We start from the raw sequence: 27178 nt of genomic DNA on the forward strand, positions 1-27178 counted from the left end.
AATGGTAATTCCATATGTAATTTTCTGAGGAACCCCCAGACTGTCTCCTGCAGCAGCTATACCACTTTACATTGCCACCAGCAATGAGGAATGTTTCTATTTCTCCGCATCTTCTCCTACCTCACACCATCTGCAAAATTCAACTCAAAATGGATCAAAGACCTAAATAGAAAAGCCAGAACTATTAAATGCCTAGAAAAAAATGTACAGAAGCATCTCCAGGACCTTGTGTTAGGCAATGGTTTTCTTAGACTTTACATCAAAAGCCTAAGCAACAAAAGCAAAAATAGATACATGGGACCTCATCAAAATTAAAAACTTTCATACTTTAAAGGACTTTACCATGACAGTAAAATGCAACCTATTTGGAAACCACATAATTGATAAAGTTTTAATATCCATAATATATAAAGAAATCATTCAATTTAATAAAAAAAATATAAGCAACCCAATGAAAAAATGGGCAAAAGATTTGAACTGAACATCTTTTTGAGTGCTTAATGGCCATTTGGAATTCCTCTTCTGTGTTTGTCTACTTATATATTTCGTGTATTTTCCTCTTTCTCTTTCCCTACCCTCATTCTACTTCTTTTTTTTTTCCTTCTTGAGTTTTTATCAGTTTGCAGGAGTTCTTTGTATAGGATAGTTTGTCCTATTACTTAAAATAGTTTTCCAAATCTAAGGCTTGCATTTTGATTCCATTTATGATATAATTTATCATAGAAAAATGTTTCAATTTGCATGTTTGTCTATTTATTACTTCATGGTTTTTAGTTTTTCTATCTTACTTGGGAAGTTCTCCTTTACTTGGGAAGTTTCTAAATTTTCTTCTAGTCTTTTTATTTAAAATTTTTTACATTTAAATTTCAATCCATTTGGGATCTATTTTAGCATAGGAGATTAAATAAAGGTTCAGTTTTGTTTTCTTTCAGCTGGCTAGCTAGTCATGCTATCATCTCCCATTGAATTACCACTGTTATCATGTTTAGTTCCCTTTTACACTTAAATTTTTTATTCATGTCCTCAGAAATACATCTCCATTCCTTTGTTTATACTATAGTACTTGGTCATATGATTTTATAGGAAGTTTTAATATCTGCTGAAGAACATTCCTGCTCTTTATTCTTATATTTCATAATTTTGACTAATGTTGTATTTTATTCTTCCTAGTTATCTTCAAAATTATTTTATCCTATTTTAAAACATTGTAATTCTAATTAGAAATGCATTTAATTTTATGCTAGTGTCTTCCCTTTAGGAATTTGGTAAATCTGCTTTTGCTTAGGTCTTCTTTATTGTACTCAATGAAATACTATAATTTTCCTTATATGGGTCATTTTCCTTTTTTGTTAAAAATTTTTTCTAATTCTTTTAAAAATAATTTTTACAGGTATTGCAAATGAGACTTTCATAAATTTTCTTGCTAGTTTTACCAGGATAGTAAAGAGCTATTAGTTGTGCATATTATTTTGTTTTCTACCACCTTTAAAATCCTACTAATTCTGCTAGTTTTTGCTAAAATTACTCGGGGTTCGTAGATTTAAATTCATATTAGCTGCAAATGGAAATCATTTTGTCTGTTCTTTTTCAATGCTTCATTTTTTCATTCATTGCTGGTGGCAGTGTAAAGTGATGTAGCTGCTGCAGGAGACGGTCTGGCAGTTCCTAGAGAGTTACATATAGAGTTATCATTTGCCCTGGCAATCCCACTACTAGGTGTATACAAAAAGGAATTGAAAACACAGGCTCAAACAGATATTTGCACATCAGTGTTCATAGCAGCATTATTCACAATTGCCAAGATGGAAAGGAACCCAAGTGTCCATCAACTGATGAATCAATAAAATGTTTAATAACAGTAGGGATATTTGGCACCCAGCTTTCAATTCTGTTTTGTGAATGTTCATATGCCAAGTGAATGAATCCACATCAAAAGGATGGAGGCTGTTTTTTTTACAGAATGTCTGTTAAATCAATGAATGAATTCAATAATACCATTAGTTAATAACCATTAATCTCTAAGAAGATGGTAAGTACCATAAGTTGGTACTTATGTACCAACTTAACAGATACAGAGGATGTGGTTTTTTCTTATTAACACATTGAGAAATGGCCAATATTCAACCTCTAATCAGAATTTCTGAATTCATCAATATCTAGACCACACTGAAAATTAATTACGTAAAGGAACGTCACTTTGGGGGAGAGCCTTATTGCACGTCGCATAAAGTTTAACGCACTGACATTAAAAAACTTTTGACTTTGCATAACACTTGCAATTTCCTTTCTTCAAATTATCTCCACAAATGCTCTGGGAGTAGGAAGGACAGGTTATCCCTAGTATTGGGTGAAAAAACTGAGCATAGAAAGGTGAAGTGACTTCCCCAAGGCTACCCACACAGTTGACTGAGGACATGGCTTCTGTGTCTCTCTGTCCAGGGTTCAAACTTTACTGCCTTGCTCCGATACTGTACTTACTCCTCATGACTCTCATGCTTCATTCTAAAAGAGTTCAAGATTAATGTGTTAATAGGGACGCTCCACCTTACCTATCTATTCATTCATCGCTCCATCACATATACATCGATTTTATTATTCATTTATTCATTTAACAAACCTGTACAGAGCAGTCATCACATCCAGACATTGCTATAAACTCTGGCAATACATTTGGAAACAACACAAAGCTCATCTCTGCGTGGAGTGGGCAGGTCAGAAACAAACAAACAAAATAATGCATGGGATGTCAGATGGTGGTAAAGTGCATTAAAGAGAAATGAATCACGAAAGGATTTGAAGTTCCCACAAGGAAATGAAATGTCAAGGAAGGTGATCACAAAAGGCCTTAGGCAGGATGTGATATTTGAGCTAAGACCTTTGGGGGGTCTTTAGGAGGCAAGGAAGTCAAGCCACGCAGAGAGGTGGTCTCGGCACTGCCAATGCCCGCGATGGGGGCATGTTGGTGTGTTCGCGGAGCAGTGAGGAGCGCGGTGGGGCTGGAATGGAGTGAGGTGGAGGAGAGGCACAGGTGAGGACTAAGAGATGGTGGAGAACTGGGTTATACAGGGCCAGAGGGAGGGTCGCTGTAGGGGTTTCAGCTTTATTTGAAGATGAAAGCCAACAGAAGGTTTTGAATAGAGGAGTGGCATGAGTTGATCAAATACGTCAAGAATTGCCCTGGCTGTGTCATTAGGAGACCATGAGAGGACCACAGAGGAAGGAGGTCACTTCACTATTGCAAGGGGAAGAGGATGACTAAGATGATGGCAGTGGAGAGAATGAGATACAGTCAGATTTTGGATATATTTTGAAGGTACAACTAACAAGATTTGCCAATGGACTGGATTATGTAAAAAACATTATGAGTCAGGTGTTAAAGTTTAAAAGGTGAACTCCCTTCTTTAGAATGGTCAGGATTATGAAAGCTGCTACATATACTACATTCCGGCCGCTTAACCTAATACTCAGGTGCTCTGGGTTTTCACTTGACGGCCTGTCACTCATACATACTCACCTGGCCTGTGCTTGGTTAGCCAAGAGTCTTGGATTCACCGGCTCCAGCAGCCGCTGCCTCCTTGCAGCTTCTTTCTTTCTGCAGCACCCCTGGAGCAGGTTGTCTCTGAGAGTCCTGAAGAGAAGTTTTGTTTTCTCCTTTGCTGACATCTGCTGGAATGGCCAACAGTATACTTTCCTTACTTGGGTGGACTGCCCATATGAAAGATTTTGGAATTATTTCTGTTACTCACTTTCATGCCCTTAGAAAAATAATCTTCCTCTCTGACTACATAAATCACATTCTTGCTGAATAAATATACATACAGAATAATTCTCCAATTAAGTATTCCGCATTCTTCAATAACTCCTCTTTCTTAGAATAACCCCAAAATCTGGAATTCTAAAGCTAGAAGGGGGTATGAAAGAGGAATAAGTCTATGGTCGTCTACATTGGCAGTTGTAGATTCCTTTGAGAACTGGAGAACTTGTGGCCTTATCTTGATCAAAATGCTCATTCATTTAATTCTGTATACAATTTCACTGGATTCACAGGCTTCAGGGAAGTCCATCCATGGACCCCAGGTGAAGAACCTCTGCCATAAGGAAACAAAGCAGAGATTGAAATCTAAAGTGTAAAAATAAAGTGACCACATGGTGTCACTCTAACATAGACAAGCCCCATTTCTTTCTAGGGTTTTAGAAACAGGACGATTGGCCAATGACCCTAGGGCTCTTGGATAACTCAGTTTAATAAAGCAGAGCCTTCTGGAAATCATTTGGCAACATCCAGCATTTGACTTTTTGTAAACCTTGCTAAAGAGAGAAGTAGGGGAACTATCTTTGGCAAAAGTGATTAATTAACATCTTCATTATTGTGGGATTTCAAGATGATGCCATCTTCACGGAGAAACTGACTCATAGGAAATTATGGATAAAAAGAAAGTGTTATTTCTGGGAAAGAGTTAAACGCTCTTTGTTTAAATTTTCTATTCTTTTTCTCTTTGTTCTTGGAAAGGGCTGGATTCCCTTGTCTGGGTATTTGTAATTTTCTTTTAAAACACACTTAAAAGGTAGCTGTGAAGTTTTTCTTATGTACTTCTTCCTAATTAAAAAATACACCCAATTCAGAGCTCATGAAAATGCATATTAAAAATTTTTAGTAGCCAAGCTAGAAGCCCGTTTGTATCATTTTTACCAAACCAGAGCCCTTTTCTTTTCCATCTATACCCATTTCCAATGCATCTAACCACTCTGACTCTTCCCAGATATTCCCTGGCGAACAGTGTGGGACTAAGGTTTCAGATTGGACTCTGTTTGGTCTTTTCTTGCCTCCGAAAGCTTTTATTAAAATATACAAATGTGTAAAGACAACATGTGTATATTGAGAGATATTATTTAAGGTTGAGGTTGCTGCTTCCTTAGTCTGAACATTATAAGGTATGACAGGAGTAAATCTCTGTTTTTACTTGAGGGAAGGTTTTCTAACTGCGATCACTTGTAGATTCCGTTCACGCAGTTTGGTGTGCTGCGTTAGACGTTACCTGGCCGCAGGGCTCAATCACAGGATGCGGCTTCTGATGGGACTTGCTGTGACGACCAGATAAGAAACACACCTGGCAGACGTCAAAGTTGAGACATTTCAGACAGCGGTACCTGCCGATTGAAATGGAAATGCAGCTCACACAACTACTGGTAGGTGACCAAAGAAAATAATATTCACGTAGAGAACTTATAGGGGGTCTCTGAGCTACCAAGTCAGTATAACGTTTCTCCCTAATTTAATAGGGATGTTGAACGATTTCTAAATGTGTTTTAAATCAGGGAATCTGTTAACTAGTTTTTAAGATAATATGACACTACATTAGTATGGTTTATCCAATAAACTATGGCATATAAGGTTGGTTCATTCAGAAAATGTTGAGTGCCTTCTATACGCGGTTTATTGTGTGCTACAAGCCTTGGATAGCTCTGCAGTCAGATTTTGTTGCCCTGCTTAGTGCATTTAAATATTTTCAATTTAGCTGCCAACCTAAAAACCAACAGACTTCAATAAAATTTGAACTCTGGCTTTTCTTGAAAATTTTTAAGATATGGTAATATTGGACCTACATTCCTGCATAGTGTTGGGGAGATAAGACCTTATAAAAAATAATTTTAAAGTAAGAATTTGACATTTTTCTGGAAGTCTGCATGTAGGAAAGAAATAAAGCTAAGGAAGGGGAATTCCCTACAAGCCAATTCTCTTAACATCGCAGAATTTCTTTTTTTTTGGCATTAAACAGTGTTTATTTCCACCTTCACAAACACATGAGTCTGAACATTATGCAGGGCACCACGAACTAAATAACAATCTACATTGGAATACATTTGTCTTATACATGATTTAAGATAAGGTAGGCTTTAAAAGTAAATGGTGCCACTTCCAAGGGATAAGTAGGGATTTGGGTCCCATCCAGAGGTGTGCGTACTTTCTACAGTATTGACTGAAGCAGGCAGGAAGGCAGTAATCTGTGATTAGTGTATCCAGGAACAGTGCGACATCTGAGTTTCTTTGTCCACATAATAAAACCCCCAAAGTACTTGCCTACAGCGCAAAGACTTTCCCTTGGTAGTCCCGGTCCCAGTAATAACAGAATATGATTTCTAAACATCTCCAATGTGGTTTTCATTACCAAAAAAAACCATGTTTCACATAAAAGCTTCATAATATAATCCAGAGGCAGCATGTTTAAAATGCGAAGCCAGGCTGGCTATTTCTGATAATTTTTTCATTTCTTCAGTGTTTTTTACTTTTATAAATATACACCCAGTTTACTACCAGTTGAAGTACACAAAATGCTTTGCTCTGAGCACCAGGAGTTGCCTTTCAGAAGCCTCTCTGGGACTGCAATCCCCGTCTACGGGGAAAAGCCCTGATTTCTATCCATATTTGCTCCAACTCCCACATCATTTTAGTGTTGACCAAACCCTAGCAAATGTTTGTGGGCTCAGGCCCAAATAATACTTATCAATAATTTCATATGGATCTAGTTAAGAAAACACAAAAAAATTTATGATTTCACTTTATAAAAGTCTTCAGTTTGAATTTAAACATGACACAGAGGTGAAAAGAATGAAATGCTGCCTCACTCTGAGCTGGGACAAACTTCACTGCACTAACAACAAAGCTACAGGACACCGGAGGCCCGTCCTCCTACGGAGCTCCACTGAGAACTTTTGAGGTAGGTGCCGCTGACTTGAAGAGAGGGAGGTAGAGTCCAAATTTGTTCTCAATCCCGGGAAATGTTGTGACTGCCACTCTGTAGTCCCCAATGTGGGCAGGACTGGGAGCGGGCAGTATGATCCTCAGCGGAGTTGCTGACTCTGACCCCATCAGTTTTCACCAGCTCCTCTCCAAAAAGCTTTTGGACCTTCTTCCCAGAATACCTTTTTAAAGCAGTCTATAACTTCACTGTAAGTGGTTTGGCCAGCTCGGGCAGCCACCTGTAATCTCGTCTTGATAGCATCAGCAAGACATAATTTCTTTTATGTCTTATTTTTAAGTTTCTTAAGGCTGTAGACTTTCTTTTATGAAGTTACAACCTTAAATCTCCTTGTGGTCATAAGGGGAGGTGGGATCTCAAGACACTCAGGTAAGGATGGGGAATTTCTCATAGCACTCAGGAGAAGAAAAAAAATATTGTGACATCAGGGGAGGGCTGGAGAGACCCAGAAGTCCTAAATTAGTAATTTTGAAGGGTGTTTGAATGGGTTCATGTTGTCTGCAAAATGTTAAGGTTCTATGTGGGTTTTTTTTTTTTCTGTTATTTTAACTCTCATCACTAACTGCAGTGTATGTGGTGTAAAGCTGTCTTCTTCATCAAAGGCAACAATTTGTGTGGGCAGACTGGCAACTTCCCCTGTTAGACTGGACATGCATTCTTTAGCTTCCCCCAGAGTCTCTAACTGACCTACTTCCCTCTTTATAATGCTTGCTTTGCTCCTAAAAGCATTTGGATTTTCAACCTTTGTCTTAAAAGTTATAAAGAGGAAGTGCAACAAAATCCCTATGCTCTTCAAATTTTACATTGTGTTGCAAGGAGATCACATGGATGGTTGAGGCGTGATATAGTTGAGCCAAGTGAAAGGCATGGAAAATGAGTGCTGTAGGAGAGAGACAGAAAGATCCTGGTGGGCTGATGTGGTCAGAAAAGTTTTCATGGAAAAAAGTTGAGACTGGTGCTGCATGTGGAATGCTGGACTGGAGATTAGAGCGGTAGAAAATCCAGGTGGGGAAGAGTCAGAATCTGCTCATTCCTCGGAAGAACAGAGGAATAAAAACTTGGAAGGCCTCCTGAGAACAGATTGCAGAAAGGCCAAATCTGACTGAATGCAAAGCAGGTCTCACCATGAGACCAGCAGCCTTGGCTGCCCTTATCCATCTAGTTATGTGGTCAGACAATAAATTGTGTTGCAAGGCTATTATGGTAGTTAATATTTTGAGCACTTACAATGCAACAGTCAGTGTATGAGAGCCAACATGGTTAATGCAAGTCTTTGAGGTAAGGTATTACTATGTTCTTCATTTTACAGATGGGGAAATTGAATCAAAGAGAGTTTAAGCAACTTGCACAAGGGCATGTGACTAAGTGGCAGAAGTAGGCTTTCAGCCCAAGGATATCAACTGATTCCAGAGCCTGCTATTTTATCCACCATAATATCTCCCCAAAGGAGGAGGTTAGAGTTGGAACACACACCCCACCATTACTAGCCATGTGACTCTGGGTAGGAAATGGGAGCTCACCGTTTTGTAGGGCTCCTGGTCCAGGTTTTCAATGAGCAGGAGTTGAATGAAGTGTAAAAACTGACTTAGTTTCTTCACCAGGAAAGTGGGGGGTTGTGATGATTTGAAGCTGTATGTACCCCTAGAAAAGATCAGTTCTTAAAGTTCATTCATTTGTGTGGGTGTAGACCTACTGTGGAAGGGACCCTTTGATTAGACTATTTCAGCTGAGGTGTGCTCTAGGTAGGTCTTAATCCTCTTACTAGAACTCTAAATAAGAAATGAAATTTAATGAAGCACAGAGAAAAGCTAAGAGAAACTGAAGCTAAAAGAGAGAAACACACAGATGCTCGGAAAGAAAGCCAGGGACGGAGCAGCCAGAAGCTGAAAGCAACAAAACCCAGGAGAGAAGAAGCAGCTGGTGCTCTCCGGTGCCTTCCCACATGACAGAGGAGTCCTGAATTGCCAGCAGCCATTCTTTAGGAAGAAAGCATTGTCCTGGAGTCCTGTGATACCTTCATTTGGATATTTTCACAGCCACAGAACAGTAAACTTGGAAGCTAATAAATCCCCATTGTTAAAAGCCAGTTTATTTCTGGACATTGTATTGCATTAGCTTTAGAAAACCAAAACAGGTTAGTAAACTCTGACCTCTCCTTCTGGCAAAGTTTTTACAAAACTTTAAAAAGTATCCGACATACGTAAGTGGGAAGATATTCACTTTTTATATAATGTGCATTACATAATTAAGTATTTTCTGTGGACAATATTTTGAGCACTGGCTGCTTTGTCCAGCATTTTTGGATGGTTTCAGTCAACTTGTCTAGGACAATACACTGAGGGGATGATTGAATTACTTTTCTCTGCTCCCCAATTACCTACAGGTGTGAGAAGGCCATTGCGTGGATAATGAATTTGGTCTGTCTTTGATGCTTTTACCAAAAAAGAACCAAGGTTTATTCCTCAATCTCATCCCAACCTTATATGCGCATAAACATGATATCCTTCTAGAATTTAGTGCTTAGATTAGGGACAATCTTTGATTTTTATCCCTCTCTTCTTTAGAACTTTCTGCCTTTACCCTCTTCCTGCTACCTGCAGATCTGTGGATGCGTCTTCTCTGGAATGCTTTTATTAATCTCATTAAAACCCTAAGGCTATTGCTAGAGTTTTTTGAGAACCAAAAACGTGAGTTTAAGGTTAGATTGGAATACATTCAAGCAATTTTTAAATTTTAAAGAGCAGAAAGAAGCCACAGATATTATGTGATCCAACCCACCTTCCCCTACACCCTTATTTTACTTATGGGAAAACTAAGGTCCAGAGAGGTCATAAACCTCGCCCTGGTCACCCAGCTATCTGCATGTTGCCTTGAATATCTAGGTGGAAAGATGGTTCACAAGAAGAAATTTTTAAGAGGAAGCTTAATCTCATTCTCAATTGATAGGGACATATTCTAAGACTTAAAATATGGCACTTCATGCCCTCTGTCTTTGGCATTTTGTGGTGTGTGTGTGTGTGTGTGTGTGTGTGTGTGTGTGTGTGACCTATGACACTGAAACCCTTTGAGACTCAGTTTTTGTCATCTATAAAAGAGGAATAGTAGTATTTGCTTTATTTTATACATGATAAATGTGCTAGTTTGAAAGTATGTATATACCCTAGAAAAGCCATGTTTTAATCCTAATCCCATTTTGTAAAGGCAACCATTTCCTCTAATCCCTGTTCAGTACTGTACGTTTGAAACTGCAATTAGATCATCTCCCTGGAGATGTGACTCAATCAAGAGTGGTTGTTAAACTGGATTAGGTGATGACATGTCTCCGCCCATTCGGGCAGGTATTGATTAGTTTCTGAAGTCCTATAAAAGAGGAAACATTTTGGAGAATGGGAGATTCAGAGACAGTAGAGCAGAACAACATAGCCATGAGAAACAGAGTCCACCAGCCAGTGACCTTTGGAGATGAAGAAGGAAAATGCCTCCCGGGGAGCTTCATGATAGGAAGCCAGGAGAAGAAGCTAGCAGATGATGCCGTGTTTGCCATGTGCCCTTCCAGATCAGAGAGAAGCCCTGACTGTGTTCTCGATGTGCCTTTCCAGATGAGAGAGAAACTCTGAACTTCATCGGCCTTCTTGAATCAAGGGTATCTTTCCCTGGATGCCTTTGATTGGACATTTCTGTAGACTTGTTTTAATTGGACATTTTCTTGGCCTTAGAACCGTAAACTAGCAACTTATTAAATTCCCCTTTTTAAAAAGCCATTCTGTTTCTGGTATATTGCATTCCAGCAGCTAGCAAACTAGAGCAATGAATTTAATCAAGAATATTTCAGTACAAGGCGGGCCATGGTGGCTCAGCGGCAAAAATGCTTGCCTGCATGCCCGAGGACCCAGGTTTGATTCCAGGTGCCTGCCCATGTAAAAAAAAAAAAAAAAAAAAAAGAGGAATATTTCAGTACAAAAGTTGAGTTTATATAACTGCAAAGTTAATCCCATACTTGGCACAGTGATAGACACATAGTAACTTTTAATTAATACTTGCTTATTGGTTAAATGATTATAATACGTAAACAACTTGGTAAATCATATTCACATTTCCCCACTAGCCAATATAAAGACTTTCCTTTTCTTTGTAGCATGGAGATTTCTTTGTTTCAGCTCTCTCAGTTTCTAATAGTCCTGTCTATTTACATGTTTTATTGATTAAATTCAGTTATATGCAAAGAGTTTTTCATGAGTGAGATTTTACTGTATTTTCAGAATTCTCTGCAAACCCCATTCATTTTCTTAGTAAAATTAGAACCTGCATTTCAGTTTTCTAGTGAACCCAGTAGGCCTATATTAAATCTGTGGGGTGCGTGTATGAAGTATGGGAAGGTAAAGGGAACAAAATGAGCAGAAGCCAAGCCCTGGTCTAGACCCTCATTCCTGCCCCCCATACCTGTTTTCCAGCTTTGCCTTGACTTCAGCTACCTGGTTTTCCCAGCTCTTCAGTCCTACCACAGTCCCGGTGCCTACACCTGTGTTCACACACCGTGAAGTTGGGGGGCCCCGCATATCTCACCTGGACCTGATTTCCTTCCCTCCTCCCCAAGCCTTTGGTAATAATTCTAATTTTATTTCCTTAATCATTTTATTTATGGGAGGCCCACAATGCCCTTTCTCTATGATGAGAATCTGAGAATCTGACTGCCACCTCATGGCTATGGAAATGTCTGGACCCCCTCCCACAAACCTGAGCTTTCAAATCTTTTTTCCTGTTCGGTGGAGAAAAGCACCGGCTTGAGCTACTCCCACAAAATCTGATCATTCCTCTGGGTCGGAGACCTTGTCCTCAGTTGTCTGCACAAAGAGGCAGCGTAACACCATTATTGAGAAGCATGGACTCTGGGTTCAAACCACCAGCTCTGCCACTTGCTAACCAGATGAACTTGAGCGAATTATTTAGTTTCTCTAAGCATCAATATCATCGTCTATGAATTGGAGATAATTTTCTTATACCTTTTGTATAGGATTATAGTGAGTTTTAAATGAAATGAGCCATGCCAGTCACTCAGAGAAGCACCAGGCTAACACTTAACAGTAACAAGCTATTGTTATGGTTATTCTAATTATTCATGGCTTCCAAGTATTTAAAAGGTCTTTTGAAATAAAAGACAAATATTTTTCCCCTTAGAGGGATAAAAATTTCTACTGGTCTGAGTGTAGGAGTAGGTGTCAGTGGAAAAATATAATATTCCATGTACTACAGAAAATTCAATTTGTTATCAGCTAGGATGCCTCTTTGGAGAAATTATTGAGTCACAAACATCGATTGAGTTCCAGCTGTGTGAGAAGGCCTCAGAAAGAACATGGAGAGATGGAACTGCAACTTGAGCCCATTTGGAGAACATCTGACCGTGAAGTCCTGATGACTGACCATACCTCAGTCCCGTGACCGGGAAGTTCCTGCAGACGCCGCACCGGACAGGGTGAGTGACCATTTCAGTGGCTGATAATCGGTAGCAGGTCGGGAGCCACAGGACAATGAGAGGCTCCGACTGTAACCAAGACAGGAATTTCTCTTCTTTGATGGCTGGGCTTAATACCTGGAAAACAAGGTCGTGCTTAGATGCACTTTTAGGCATGACTTTGGTCTCTGCTTTAGATGAGAATTTATTTTTGTCTTTTTCTCAGGCTCTATTTCTATAAGCTCTGCTGAAGAAGTTTATCATATGAAAAGTCAGAGGCATCTCTGCCTCCTCAGTGGGGTTGTCTGGGATGCTGCGGGGAGTCCTAGGACTGTAATTTAAATCAGTCTGCAAATATTCAAGCACATTTGCCCACAGCAACCCAGGCCATTTGCACTGCACTCACCCCTTGGAAACAGCTGCGTAGAGCACTTTCCACAGAGCATTGAACACGGCTCTCCCCCACGACAATCGGGATCTGTAAAAGGCAAGAAGCCCCACGCCAGCTGATAGAAAATGGAGATCCATGTGGCTTCCAGAATCGACACCCCAGAGCCACAGTACTCACACCCTCTCCCCTCACAAGGATTTGGTTTCTGAGTCTGGTGGAACTGTCTCAACCCAAGCAAATGGAAGTGCAGTTTTGTACAATGTATGAGTTGAGACAATGAATGAAAGAGTGGACAGAATTGGGGCTGGGAGGAAGGAATAGAATGAGAGAAGAAAATTGGGCACTTGGGGTTATAAAGGAACAGTTTCCATTGCTTCACTTCTTCTGATTCCAGTCATGTTAGGTTAACCTTTCTTTGCACCTGTTTACCTGCGGAATGCAGGCGACAATGATATTGTATTAAAGTTTAGTGGTTTTAAGAGATCCACTTTCATTTCATCTCATTTCAACAAGAGTCAACCTCAGAGGTACGGTGGTGATCATTAGTCTTGTTTAAAGCAAAGAATGATAGAGATTTGATATTTTGTTCTGTTAAAGGAACTCTAAATTGACCTTCAGGCCCTCAGCTACAAAATCATTCCCCGCAAAGGAGGCGCACAGGGTGGACACCCTACAATGACGCAATCAGAATTTAGGAACATGCAGCTTGGAGAACGAGACTTACAGGAAATAAGACAAAGAAAAGAGGCCTAAACTCTGACCAATCAGTTTCGGACAAGTTCCCTCCTGCCTACATGTTCCAATAAACCGCCACAACAGAAGGTGCCTGACAACTGCCATTTCTCTCTCTTTCTCTCTCTTTTATTTTTTGATGTGTGTGTATGGGGGAGTACTATTAATTCCCAGTGATCTCTAATGCTTTGGAACACCTGCTTTTGCTTGTTGTTGCCCAATTCGTGAATTGCTATACTTCTAATAAAGCTCTCTTCTTTCTACTTGCATTTCTATTTTGACAGTTGAAGATCAAAAAGTTAAGTTAGCTGCAGAATTGCAGTCTCACTCCAGTACTCCTTACTCTTAGTTGATGGTTTTTCACAAACTTTGCCACACCCCAATCTTACATTCCAATCGTTCCATCTACACTAGCTGCCATGGTGGTTTCCGTCTTTGATCCACAGTCACCATCAGGAGTCAAACTAAGGAACTAAACCCCGGTGACTGCCGAGATGGCCAGCGCTTTGGCTCTAACATTATCTGTATGCACAGACACGTGTTCCTGTCACCTCCTTTTCATCCCATTCAGTCATGGGACCTAATTGCATGCCTGATGTCTTCCACAGCACAGGCTGTCAGGAGGCATTGCCTGCAACCCCAGAAGTAATTTCAAAGACACCCCCCTGCTGAGTCCATCAACTCAAATAAACATTCTTCTAATCAGGAAAGTGACACTTAAGAACCTCTTTGCCGACAATTAGCCAGGCAGAAGTCAACAAACATTTGGGTAATAAGGACTAGATGGCTTATACTTTAACTTGATAATAACTTTGTTGCCATCAGAACATAAGTAACTGCTCCCTAAGCTGTTCGGCCTTTGTCTGAAAAGTCCATTGCCCATGCTTTTGCCTGTGAGTGCTGATGAAACAATGGGTCCATAGGTGGTGCGGCTGCTTCAACATTCACAGTCCTGTGGTCTGTGCCCTGGGCAAGGGGTTTAAACTCGTTTATAAGAAAAGGGAGGTAGATCAGATGGGACCCACTTGTCAGCGCTGTGATTCCGACGCCAGTGAAAAGGAAATTCACTCCTTTAGTGGGTTGTAAACTAAATTTTTGGCTTTAAGTGCATGTGCAAAGATTTCGTGGATTAATTGCCCATTTGACTAATTTCTTGCAGGTGTTCTATGGGAAATCTCAACATGGCTGGATGGCATGCTGGAACCACAGAAAATCACTTGAAATGATAATTGAGATTCTTAGGGGGGGATTTGAGTCTCATTGTGGGGCCTGGGATTTTATGCGGGAATCCATCTCTGAGTTCATAATGGAAGTCAAGGGGACCATAATTTGTTATGCAAATCTTTGCTTTCCTAACAGCTTTCTCAGGAGCATATTAATGCTTGAGGACAGGATGGAGAGGGGCGCTGCAGAAACTACCATTTCAGCAGTTCTTTGACCTCAGTTTGAGCCTGGAACAAAAAGCAGATTTTTAGGGTCTATTGGATGGACTTATTGCCTGGAAACAGCCATCGTGATCAGGAGGAGAGCTCAAAGAATTCTACATGAGAAGGAAAAATGCCCTTCATCTCATCTCCTTTCATAGTATCTAGTTTCTAAACATGCTAGTTCCCAAGCTGATGACATAAATGAGGTCCCACCAGCTTGAATCCTGAGGTGTTAGTGGAGAGCCTCTGCCATGGTGGTTCCCAGAGCGATGCCTGCAAGTCACACAGAGCTGGCGGTCAGATTTACGTGCTGCCGTACCATCAGCATAACTCTGTCATAATTTTTTACAAATCGTTGCTCCAATTATGATGTATGAACATCTTAAATGTTGCTTGGAATTTTCAGAATAAATTAAATATTAAATATCATCATCAATATAGTTATAAAATATTAATACTAAGACCAGTGGAAAGCAAAGGTGATTTTGGATAAGCTGTTCTAAACCATGCTTCCGGTGCTAGAGATTCTGATTGTTTTCTTCTTCCCCCTTTCCTCCTAACCTCAACATGACTATCCCCCGTTCAGAAACCTTGGTCCAAACCCAGGAGCAAAATGACCGAAAATTACAAGGAAAAACTCCACTGCACAGTGAGGAAACCTAGTCTGGGGATTTTGCAGGGGCTGGAAGAGACCTAAGACATTTTTGAAACAGAGATAAGAAGGTGCAGTGGGACAGCAACCATTTGGACCCAAGGCAATCCGGAGCCTGCTTGATGCATTTGCAAGAGTTCTTATTGCCCTACTTTACATCATTTTAACATTTAAGGAACACATTTACTTTAAGGAGGTTAACTTCCCTTGCCTGGCAAGGATAGAAACAATATTCTATTTGCAGAGTCTTAAAATACAGGAAATGAGGGGAATTTTAATCATTTGAGCATTCATCATTACATTTCATCTGTGCTTTCATTAAAGCAATTGTTGAAGACTCCTAGCATCGGGCACTGTTCAAGGCACTAGGGATGCAAACAGGAATGAGATATAATCCTTCCCCTTGAGAAACAGTCTAATGGGGGTAGCAGATACCTAGGTGATAATTACGATTGACTTGACAAGTGCTATAACAAAGCTGTATACACGGAGGTGCACAGGGAGTTACAGAAGCTTTTGGGAAGGAGGGGACTGGTATTTGAATTATCTTGAAAGATGAACAAAATTTGTCAAGTGAGAGGAGAGGCAAGGGTGCTGCTGGAGAAGAAACTGCAGTAGTCAGGCATGGGGAAGTAGGTGCATCTCAGGCACAGGAGGAATTTTGTCATGCAGGTGTGGAAAGGATATAAGAAGTGTAAGGAAAATTAAATAATTTGACGTAAGCAAAAGAGTTCACTGGATATCTTTTCAATGGGGATAGCAGGAACCTGTAGAGATACACATCATTGTCTTTGACTAGACTATTTTACAACTCTGCAGAGACTAAAGTTAACTTGTAGAAAACTGAAGGCAATGCAAAAAATTCTTCTCTACCAACATGCAAATGCATTTTGTTGAGGAACAACCATACCCTCTCCCTAAAGCAAGTTTTGCAACCACTTGTCAGCACTTCGATTTTCCCTCTGAATAGGTTATAATGTCTTAGGGATTCCATTTTTTAATCAATGAATTAAATAATTTTGGGAGACACATGTTTATTTTTACATGTGTATGACAACCATGATTTTACCTCTTTTTGAAAAGAGAAATATTGGGCCAAGTCATGAAAAAATGATACTTGTGATGCTAAGGAGTTCAGGCTTTATTTATAGACATGAATAGCCAAGGAAAAATTTTAGGCATGGTAGTAACGTATGTATTTTGGAAAGGTGTGAAAGAAGGAAAGTGTGGAGGAAGAGTTAGAGAGAAGGGAGACTAAAGCTGGGAAAACCAGCAATTGCAGTAGCTCAGGCTCAAGTCAATGGGAGCCTATGCTCAGATAAAGCAGTGCTTTAGAGAGGAGGGGTTGAGTGGAGCACTGCATATAAAGGTAGAATTAAAACAGCCAAAATCAGATTCTCTAATAATAATTATGGCTATTATGACTGACGCAAATTTAGAATTCTTAAATATTAGGGATTTACCTGCTGTAGATCTGTTAGTAGGTTCCTCAAAACTCTTCGAGTCATGCATGCCTTAGAATCATAACCTCCCCTCTTATTTTCTACATAGAGCTGAAAAAGAGCTAGACACATTAGGGGGAAAATAAATCTTTACATTGAATACTTTAGATATTTCTTCGAAGAGCATACACTTTGAATTCTGAATAGTTCCTTTCAGGATATGAAGGGCAAGGAAAGGGAAAATCATATTGATTATTTGCTTGCTCTTTCAGAGACCTCCCAAACAGGATCATTTGATAACTAATGAAAACCCATTCACATTCTGACCTTTTGATAATTCAGCACATCTAAGATGTACTATATGAGAATTGTCAGCCCCAGTCTTTAAAGAAGTAATTATTACAGGTGCTGGAATAATCCCTGAACAAATAAATATCAAGGTCAACTAAGAAATGAATAATTAGAAAGCATAGATGGACATATAAAAAAATCCCAACTTCTCCAAATTTAACCTTTTTTCTTTACTAAACACACAAGACACACAGAGTAGATGCTGATAAAGAACAGATGTTACAGTGGGCTAGTGGGAGAGAGTGAAGACGATAATGTGTTGGAGATTTGCACTAGAGACACTGGAAACTCCCAAATGTGTTACCTCTGTATTTGGTGAGAGGGCTGTCCCCTGAGAGGGCAATCAGGGCTGCAGCTGTAGGCTCCAGCTTGAGCAAACCAGCTCCCGTGCTGCTCGGCCACCAAACATAGAGATAAGAATGGAAAGAGTAGGTTACCCTGGGTGCAGTGGCTTATAAAAACCACAACCACTAAGGAGCATTACTGACGTAGTGTTTGTCTACAAGTTCCAGTTTTATGTGCCCTTCTTGCCTATATCTAGAATTTGACAGAATGAAGCACTGACTTAAAATATTTTGCCACCCATTCATTCATTCAGCAACTATTTATTGGGTACCTCCTCTGTGCTAAGCACTGTGCTAGGCTCTGGGGAAACAGGGATAAACCCTGTCTTCAGGGTCTGTGCAGTCTCACTTCTTTAGAACTCAGCTGCTTAGAAACCAAGCAGAAACAAGAACCAAAATGTAGGCAACAGGAACAAACATTTATGGAAGAAAAAAAACCCCACAAGTGCCTAGGCCCTCATTCAGAGCCTAATCATCCTTTGCACATTGGTTTCCAAACATATCCTAGACAGGACTGTAGGATGCAGGTGCCGATAGGAGAAATGACAGTTAAAGTTTGATGTTTAAGGAGGCTGAAAATCATTAAAAAAAAAAAATTTGAGAACGTGTTGGTATATTATTTATGCAATATAAAAAACAAATAACAAACTAGAAAAGAAAGCATCTATAAAGAATTTGCCAAATGATTAAATTGTGCTTGCCTCTGGGAGGAAGGCTTTGTGGTTAATATTTCTTTTCTGCACTTGCCAAATGTTTTGTGTTCACTATGATTTTTTTCAAAGTCCATTCTAAAGGATGAGGTCTAATGGGTGAAGACTACACAAGGAAAACAAATCTTAATAAAGCAGAAGAACGGTAAACCGCACAGAGCAGTGGAACACACGGAGAAAAGTGTGTGCATGAGTGTGCACATGTTGATGAACACAGCCATCAGCTCCAGTGTGTGCCTGGCCAACACTTTCATATATTTATATTTGATGTGGATTGAATTGTGAACCCCCATTTGGATAGGTTCTTGGTTTTGGTTCACATTCTAGAGGATGTGGATCCACTGTAAATAAGGTCTCTTTAAGATGTTACTTCAGTTAAGGTGCGGCCCAACTGAGCCAGGTTGGGGGCTTTAATCTGGATTACTGGAGCCATTAATAAGCAGAGTTGAAGTCAGACAGAGGGAAGCCACAAGGAGTGGCCAGAAGCTGGAAGTCAAAACAACCTGAAAGAGAAAGGAGAAGGTGCTGCCATATGCATTGCCACATGATGAAAAGCCAAGGAACCTCAAAGATTGCTGGTCAGCCAGAAGATACTGATTCTTGGAGGGAATCAAGTCTTCTAGCCTTTGAAACCATGAGCTAATAAATTTCCAATTGCTTAAGCCAACCCATTGTATGGTATTTGTTGTATCAGTCAGGAAACTAAAACACCATCCATGCACAGGATATTCAACTTTACTGCAGTTAAAAATCAAAACAACAAAAACTGATGATGAGTCACAAAGAATTGAGCAAAGAAATAAGCTACTAAGGACTCAAAAACAAAGTAGAGTTTTTCATATGTATGGATGTATAATTGCCTAGTAAAAGGTGTGCATGATTCTCTAGAGTGGAAATGAGTTTGTTTGAGAGAAAGAATAATATGGAATTGCTTTTCTCCCTTTGCTATCTCTGGATCATATATTTTAGTGAGATTGATAAGCATGTACATCTACATTCCTCTCCTCAAACATTGGTGGAAAACAAAGAAGGCCTCACATACAAACCTCAAGCAAACATTAGGCAACACCAAATGGCCTACGGCCAGTGGCAAGTACACCCTGCCCTTGAAATGCAGAAAGGACATCCACACTCTCACCTGTCATACATTGTTGTGAGAGGATTCAGAGTGAGTTCTGAAGCTCTGGGATGCACAGGTCCTGGTTTTTCCACCCTGACTCTCTGAAACAGCTTCTGGAGGGCCTGAGAAAGCTGCCACACAGAGAGGGAGCTCTCCTTTGCTTCCCAGAAACGCTGACATATTACATGCTGAATCAGCATACTGTCAATCAAATCCACTATAACAAGCAAATGAAGAATTAAACCTTATTTTCTGAACAGTTTCAAATAAAACAAATATCATCTAGTGTAAAAGACATCTAGACTGTCTTTTTTATGGCAGCTGTTTTCTTTCAAAAGGAATTAGATATGACCATTATTTGAACAAACATCTCTTATGTATAATTCAGGCATTATTATTCTGACAATTGATTTGGTTTTGGAAAAGTGCTTCTTTTAGTAAAGCATAGTTAGAATGTTATTACCGGTAAAACATCTAGGATGGCTGCTTTATAGAATGAAAATCAAAGGGGAGAGGAGTGAGAAGCTTTCAAAATAGCCTTCCAAGCAAGTTAGAACATTTTGGCAAAAAATTGGGAAAAACTTTCTAATAGTCTTTATTAAGTTGATTAAGTAAATTTACTTTCTGTATTCAAATATAGTACACCCCTCAAAAAACTAAAATATAAGATATATAGTACACCCGCCTTCTGCTTCCTAGCTTCAGAAGGATACTGTGTGTTAAAATGCAACTGCTTTAGTGAAAATAAATAAATAAATAAACCCAGAGATCTTTATCAGTGGGCAGTTTCTGAATTATTAGACACTTCAGGCCCCACTCTTGCCTCACTGATGTTTCTTTTTAATCTTGGTTACATCAATATCATTATCTAAGGATGGCAGTTAAGACCAGAGATGCTTACCAAAAAATATTGGTTTCTTTCTTATAGTTTTTTTTTTTTTAACCACTGTCTCCTAAAAATTTTACAAGGCAGGAAATAGTAGTAAGAATAAAATAGAACAAACCCTATGGCTTCTTGCAAAGAGAGGATGACAGACAAAATGAATAAGCACTCGTTTTATTATCTGAAAGGTGGGGATTCCGTTATCACCAAATCTCCTGGCCTTGAAAATGCTTTAGCCTGTGAAATGATAAAACCCATGCTTCTCTCTACTTTGTAAATCAACCTCACAGATGAAAAAAAATCTAGCAAATATAATAAAAATTTGTATTTGTTCTCTAATATTGTTTTTAAGGGGAGAGTCAAAGGAACTGAGGAGCAGATTTTGGAAATGTGACAAATAAAAACACAGCTACAGGTGGTAGAGCTGAAAAATCTTTGATCATTATTCATTCTCAAAACCTCTCATGTCGGCCTGCCATTCTGTACACAGGACATTTTACATTACAGCAAACCAGATAACGGTGCTGTCCATTAATCTTCCCACAAGATTTATGCAGTGATTCTCTCCAGATACTGCTACTCGGAGCTCGATTATGCCTTATCTCAGTGTTTGGGGCTGTTTTGTTTTGGAGGTTTTGGTTTGGACATCTTTTCTAGATAGAACTTTTCAATCACTGATTTGTACATTGTTGATATTTTTCATAAGCATTATTTATATTCACTGTTTACAATGCCAGGGATAACGAAAACTTAAAAAAAATATGCACATCCTCAAATTACACAGTTGTGCATACAGCACCTGGGCACTAATGATGGAGGTTTTTATGAACATTTGCTGCCTGCTTTCTTAAATGGAGGAAATTCTCCAGGAAAATAGCATAACAGAGGTAATTGTTAGTGAGCAAATTCTGCTTTTTGTTGATCCCTGGATTAATAAACAATAGTCATAGGAGGGTTAATTTGTCCAGATCAGTGATTTTAAAAGCTACTTGTTTAAAAGCCAAGAATCTGTCTTTTTAAAAAAGCTTTTAATGGAGCACAATATATAAAGAGGAAATGTACAGACTTGTTCTAGTTGGGGAAATGGCCCTAAAGTGATACTGGCTTGCCTTTCCCTTCCTTTCCCACCTCGCTAATGCCTTCTTACACTGCCTTGTACCCAAGTACATTTTGTAAAGCACAATTGAAAATTACTAGTCCGAGTTTGTTTGGCAGAAGAAAAAGAAACTTCAACCTTTAATGTTTGGTATGATAATTGTCAGAAATAATTTCACATGAAGCAATTATTGTTTTTAAATGTCATAAAGAACTTATGAGGAATCAAAAACTTTAGATAGGCTGAATGCCTGCTGTTTTGTTGTTTTTCAGTTCTAGAACCTAATTTATTTCACTTTGGAGAATTTTTACAGTATAAAGGTATTCATTATGTTTTGCCTCATTTTCCCTAATAACAACGCAAGGAAAAAAAAACTCATAACATTCAATCAGATATAAATTTAATTTAAAAGGGTAGTTCTCAAGGAATTTTCAAAACAGTTGTAAAATGTATGGCCCATGGAATCCTCATCTGAACCTATTTTCACATGTTCAGATACAGGTAAGAGATACAACCTGACACTGCAAATCTTACATAGAAGAAGAATCTTAAATTTTCATACTTAAATTTGTTAGTACAGATTCTAAACCAGATTTTCTATAGTTTTATTTCTTTCTTGCTATTCAGAAAATTAAACAAAGTTCCAAAACAAGGTAAGAAGAATACAAAAATTATAAATGCTCATCCCCAATCATTTTCTGTTCTCAGTCAGTAATGCCACAGATGGGTTGAACACACACAGTGCACTCACAGAATCTCTGCTACAAAAGAGGTAAACGCACAGGAAGAGACTCATTTCTGAGTCACATGCTCACTCACATGGAGGGGGTTTGTTTTTCTGTATGAATTTTGCATCATGGATCAGGTTCAGACTATTGCAAATATTTTTAAAAAACCTTTACTTACATTGGCACAGAGTTTGCACAGATCGCAATTTGAAGGCTGTTTTGTAAATGGAATTCTCAATACTATTAAGAGCATCTGTAAAGAAAACATGCAATGTCATGGATAAAAGATAATCTTCTTGTATGAATCCCACATCCCAGAAGAGATCATCCTAGAGATCATGTACTTGAACTTTATTTTTCAGGTGAGGAAACCAAGCCCTAGAGCCATCTTTTTTCTACCTGGAATTATAATGGACTAACAAAACCCTGGAGCTGCAAATCACTTTAGAGAAACCTCTCTGAGTCTGTCTAACAGAGGAATCCACCATAAAGTAGAGATTACTCTTCCAGCAATTTGCCTCCTACTTAAATAAAAGGAAAAGACCTTGTGAAACAAATAGGATATAAAACTATAGATAGACTAGAAACTCAATTTTATTGAACATACATATTGTATTATAGTCATAGATGCACATATGTATGTATACATATATGAAAAAGACCCTATTATTTATTCATTTATTTAGCAAATATTTGTTGAGCTCCTACTATATAGATCTGGCATGATTTTAGGCTCTTGAAAATATAGCAACTAACAAAACAAACAAAAATCCTGCCCTTGTGGAGCTTAAATTCTAATGGCATCCACCATATTGTTAACAGTGGAAATCTCTGAGTAAATTCTTGGTGTTTATGGTTATTTTATTTCTTTTTGATACCTAAAATTTTCTATAGAGGATATGTTTGTTTGTTTATTTTTTGGGGGGTGCATGGTCAGAGACTCGAACCTGGGTCTCCTGCTTGGAAGGTGAGCATCCTACGACTGAACCACCTGTGCACCCCGAGTATATGTTATTTTTATGACCAGAAAAGAATGATTGTTATGTTTTATTTGGGTTTTTTTTGTGTGATTCATCACCAAACATCACAACAATGGCTAGACTGTTCCAAGCATTTTCTAGGACCTGAGTGTGTGTTCACCAATTTCATAGTGTGGAAGAAAGGAAAAAGCTCTGGAGCCAAACTTCGTTCTATTCTTTCCTTTTTCTTTAGGGCAAATTAACTTACCCTCTGAGCTTCACTTTCTTCATCGCATAAACAGGGATCATAATACATTCCTCACAGGGTATTTACAAGATTTAAATTTAAAAATTTAGACAAAACACTTGTTAAATTGTCTTTCTTACTCTCCTGAAAAACTCACAATTGAAATTTGTTTCATTGATCCTCCAAATTTGATTTTAATTTAGATTAAGAGACAAATATGATGCTCTCACAAAGAGCTTTTGGGCTAAGGGTGAAATGATCAGTCTTCATAAGTTCTCGAAAAAGTAGAACTTAAAAGAATGCCATTGATCATAAAGCTCATATGACTTACCTTAGCTAGACTTCAAATCCTCAAGACTATAGAATTAGTAAATATCTCTTGGGTTTCTACTACGTGCTCAGTCCCTGCTTCTGTAGCTAAGTTGTGATTAAAATTAAAAAAAAAACTTTTCATATTAATTTATTCATTAATTTACAAGAAAATCCACTACCAATCAAACACAGAATGTGAGTACCCATTAGGTACCAGGCATCACATTGGGTATTGATGAGGTTAAGGTGAATCAGGAGTTCTTAATGTCAAGGACAGACAAGATGTCTCTTGCCATGTTCTTCATTTAGGCTAAATCTATAGCCAGATATCCCAAGGAAGAGGGAGTCAGAACTGACTCTTGAAGGAGCAGTATGGAATTTTTAGTGGATAAAATGGGGTGAAAGGTGTGAGGGGAGAATGTCACAGACCTAGGGAAAAGCATGTGCAAAGGCACTGGAGCATGAGGAGCTCAACGTGGTTGGGAGGTGTGCAGGCAGAGAGTGCAGGAGGGCCAGTGGGTGTAAGGTCTTTAAGGACCGTGCGTTTTCTTGCAAGCTTTGGGGATTGTTAGCCATGTTCTGAAGATCACTTCAGTGGTAGAAGAGAATGGACTGATGTCTGGGTGAGGCCTGAAACAAGGAGTTTATTTCATTGATTCAAGTTAAGAACCACCTGAATGTGGTTAAAAGGGGAAATGTTAGATCATGTTGCATATATGGTAATAGAATAAAATTTTTTTTAAAAACCCATGTAACTATACTATACAAATAGTGAACCCTAAGTTAAAACATGGACTCTCATTAATAGCACAATTATAAAAATGTGCTATTATCAATTGTAATGAATGTTCTATACCAGTGCAAGGTGTTGGTAGTGAGGTGATAAAAGGGAATCTTGTATTTTATGCATGATTGTTTTGTGAACGCACAACTTCTCTAATAAAGAAAAACAAACAAACAAACAAACTTTAGAGGTGTCCGTTGCTATCCAAAGGATGGCACCTTCCCAATATAACTTAGTCTGAATTCCATACCAAGCCACAATGACTTGATTTCTCTTTGGAAGATTATGTTTTTTGCCCTTGAGTGCTGTGGGATAAAGTCCTAGAAATCATTGCACAGGTGGATATTCACTACCAGACACCATATTAAGTCACTAAGGGGATAAAGTGCTGAACCAGGACAGACCCATTCTTTGGGAGTTAGGGAACACCACATATCTCTCTCTGAATTAAGTTTCAATGACGAAAATATGAACATGAGTTGAAGATGCCTACTTCAGGTGCATGTGGGCAGTGGCTAAAAAATTTAAACCCAAACGAATCATCTTGTTTAAGAGCTTTCCCCATCTCTTTAGAAAAGCTGTGCTATTGGTTAGATTGTGTCTTTCCAAAAGATAGGTTGAAATTCTAACCCTTACAAATTCAGAATGTGACCTTTCAGGGAACTAGGGCCACTGCAAATGGAATTAGTTAAATGAAATGAGTTCATACAGGAGTAGGGTAGGTTATTAGCCCAACACGATTGCCATCCTTAATAAGAACAGCAGAAGAGCCACAGAGAGAAGGATACCATGAAGATGCAGGCACATGAGGAGAAGACGGCCCCATGAAGATGGGGCAGAGATTGGAGTCACCCTGCCACAAGCCACAGAAGTCTTTGGCTACTAGAAGAAGGAAGAGGCAAGGAAGGAGTCTTCCTTAGAACCTTTACAAAATGGACTTCTAGTCTCCATAACTGACAGAATAAATTCAGATTTATTCATAAATTCAGTTTATGGTACTTTGTTAGGGCACAAAATGAATACAAAGTGAAAACGTACCAAATACTGTAGAATCAGCTCTAAAACTTTTTAATTTAATTCCGTATTTCCATACTTTTTAAAAACGCTTAGTTTCAGATAAGAATCTAATGCTGTAGTACAGGAGAAGTCAGGAAACATTTCTGCACTGAGTCTAGAGAAGGAAAACAAATTGAGAGTAAGCATAATAGCGTGGAAATAATTTACAAAAGTGTAATGCCCAGCATTTTTTTTCCCCTCTGGAAATAGGCCAGTTTTGTGACCTGGATCCTCTCAGATGCATCAAATGGATCCTGAAAATCAGCAAACTGGGGGGCTCTGTGGGTTCCCAGATGCTGCTCTTGGTAGAGGAGTGACACTGTAGCTGCTCTACCATCTGGCCCATCGTGCTCTTGTCAAATTATGTTTTTTTCAGTGTCATTTGATGAAATTATGCAGCATAACTTGGCAAGCTGTGATATAGTGCAACATGGAAAATTAGCAAGTGACCCAGGTGATTCACCGTCGGCCCTACTTCCCCAAGGTTTCTTCTTCTTCTTTTTTTTTTCCCCTGCTGGTGGAAGATAACTCAAGAAAGAAAGAAAGTGCCAGATGGATCAGGCTCCAAAGCTATCAACAAAGTAGCATTAGATACTTAAAGAAATAATAACATATGTCCTTATTCGTGGATGCAATTTGACTGGGAAACATCTTTTGCTTTAAAGTGTCTTTTCGTTTTTGTTTTGCCAGATAAGTGTTATTTTCCACAGATACCAAGGTGAATGTAATACATTCACTTTCAACTGTCCATCTAGGTGAAGGGTCCGGAAATGGATGCTCTAGGTCACTAGCTCTCAAAGTGTGGTCCCAGGTGAGCCGCATCACCATCCCCTAGGAGCTTGTTATAAAAGCACATTCTTGGTCTCTACCTTGATCTACTGAGCCATGTTCTCTGTAGGTGGAGCCCAGCAGTTTAACAAACCCTGCAGGTGATTCTGATGCACCCTACATCTGGGAACCACCGCTCTCGGGAGAGAAAATTAAGCTTTGAATGGATTACCTGTTGCTTTTGTATCAGCTTACTAATCAGAGGGCCAAAATTTGAGACAGTCAAAGGTAATTTGAATCATTCATAGTTTTGTTTTAGATAAAGAACTTGGGATCTTACAGAAGTTTATATAAAGTAGGTCAAGTTAGCAACATAGAGTATAGCTAGGGGAATAAGGCTGCCAACAGGACCAGCAGTAAAATGTCATAAATTGGTCCTGGACTTAACTTGGCATTCACAAATATCAGAAGAAAGAGGAATTGGTTTCTACATAGCCATTTATCAAATATTTATAAAATGGCAGCTCTAGGATCTTTCAACTTTGAGCCCACATTAATAGTGGGGTCTTATCCTTGATACTAAACCATCCACAGTGATATCATTTGAATAGTGAACTATGAAGATAAATAAAAATAGGACAAGCCACTTTTTGTGTATTTGAATAGCAATTCAAAATGCAATTATATTGAGACTAAGTATTTTTAAAATTTAAAAATACGATTTTATTAAATTCCTTTTGGTGCCTTGGCGATAACAGACCAAACACTCTTCAATACATGATGAGTTTCTGTTTAGAAGAAAGTCTCTCTAGTCATCTAATGGCTTCTTTTTCAGCCAGAAATTTGTCAAATGTCTTCTTTTCTGAGACTCAGAAGTCTGAAACTACGACATCTGTGCCCTTTTGTTGCTGTTTACAAACTGTCCTCAGAAACTGGACAATAATACTCACTTTGTTTATCCGGGTCCAT

General features: G+C 38.9%; 1 protein-coding gene across 1 annotated transcript in view; it reads right to left on the bottom strand.

Annotated features, from left to right (window-relative positions):
- The window catches only part of DYTN (dystrotelin), a 60262-nt gene extending 33084 nt beyond the window's left edge, over nt 1–27178 (bottom strand). Inside the window, 10 exon segments of the mRNA XM_077151791.1 lie at nt 2876–3053; nt 3515–3663; nt 5037–5148; nt 12182–12345; nt 12614–12685; nt 16873–16973; nt 17507–17592; nt 19395–19593; nt 22262–22336; nt 27160–27178. Coding sequence (XP_077007906.1) covers nt 2876–3053; nt 3515–3663; nt 5037–5148; nt 12182–12345; nt 12614–12685; nt 16873–16973; nt 17507–17592; nt 19395–19593; nt 22262–22336; nt 27160–27178 — 1155 coding nt within the window.

Source organism: Tamandua tetradactyla, chromosome 3, assembly GCF_023851605.1.
Source record: "Tamandua tetradactyla isolate mTamTet1 chromosome 3, mTamTet1.pri, whole genome shotgun sequence".
NCBI lineage: Eukaryota > Metazoa > Chordata > Mammalia > Pilosa > Myrmecophagidae > Tamandua > Tamandua tetradactyla.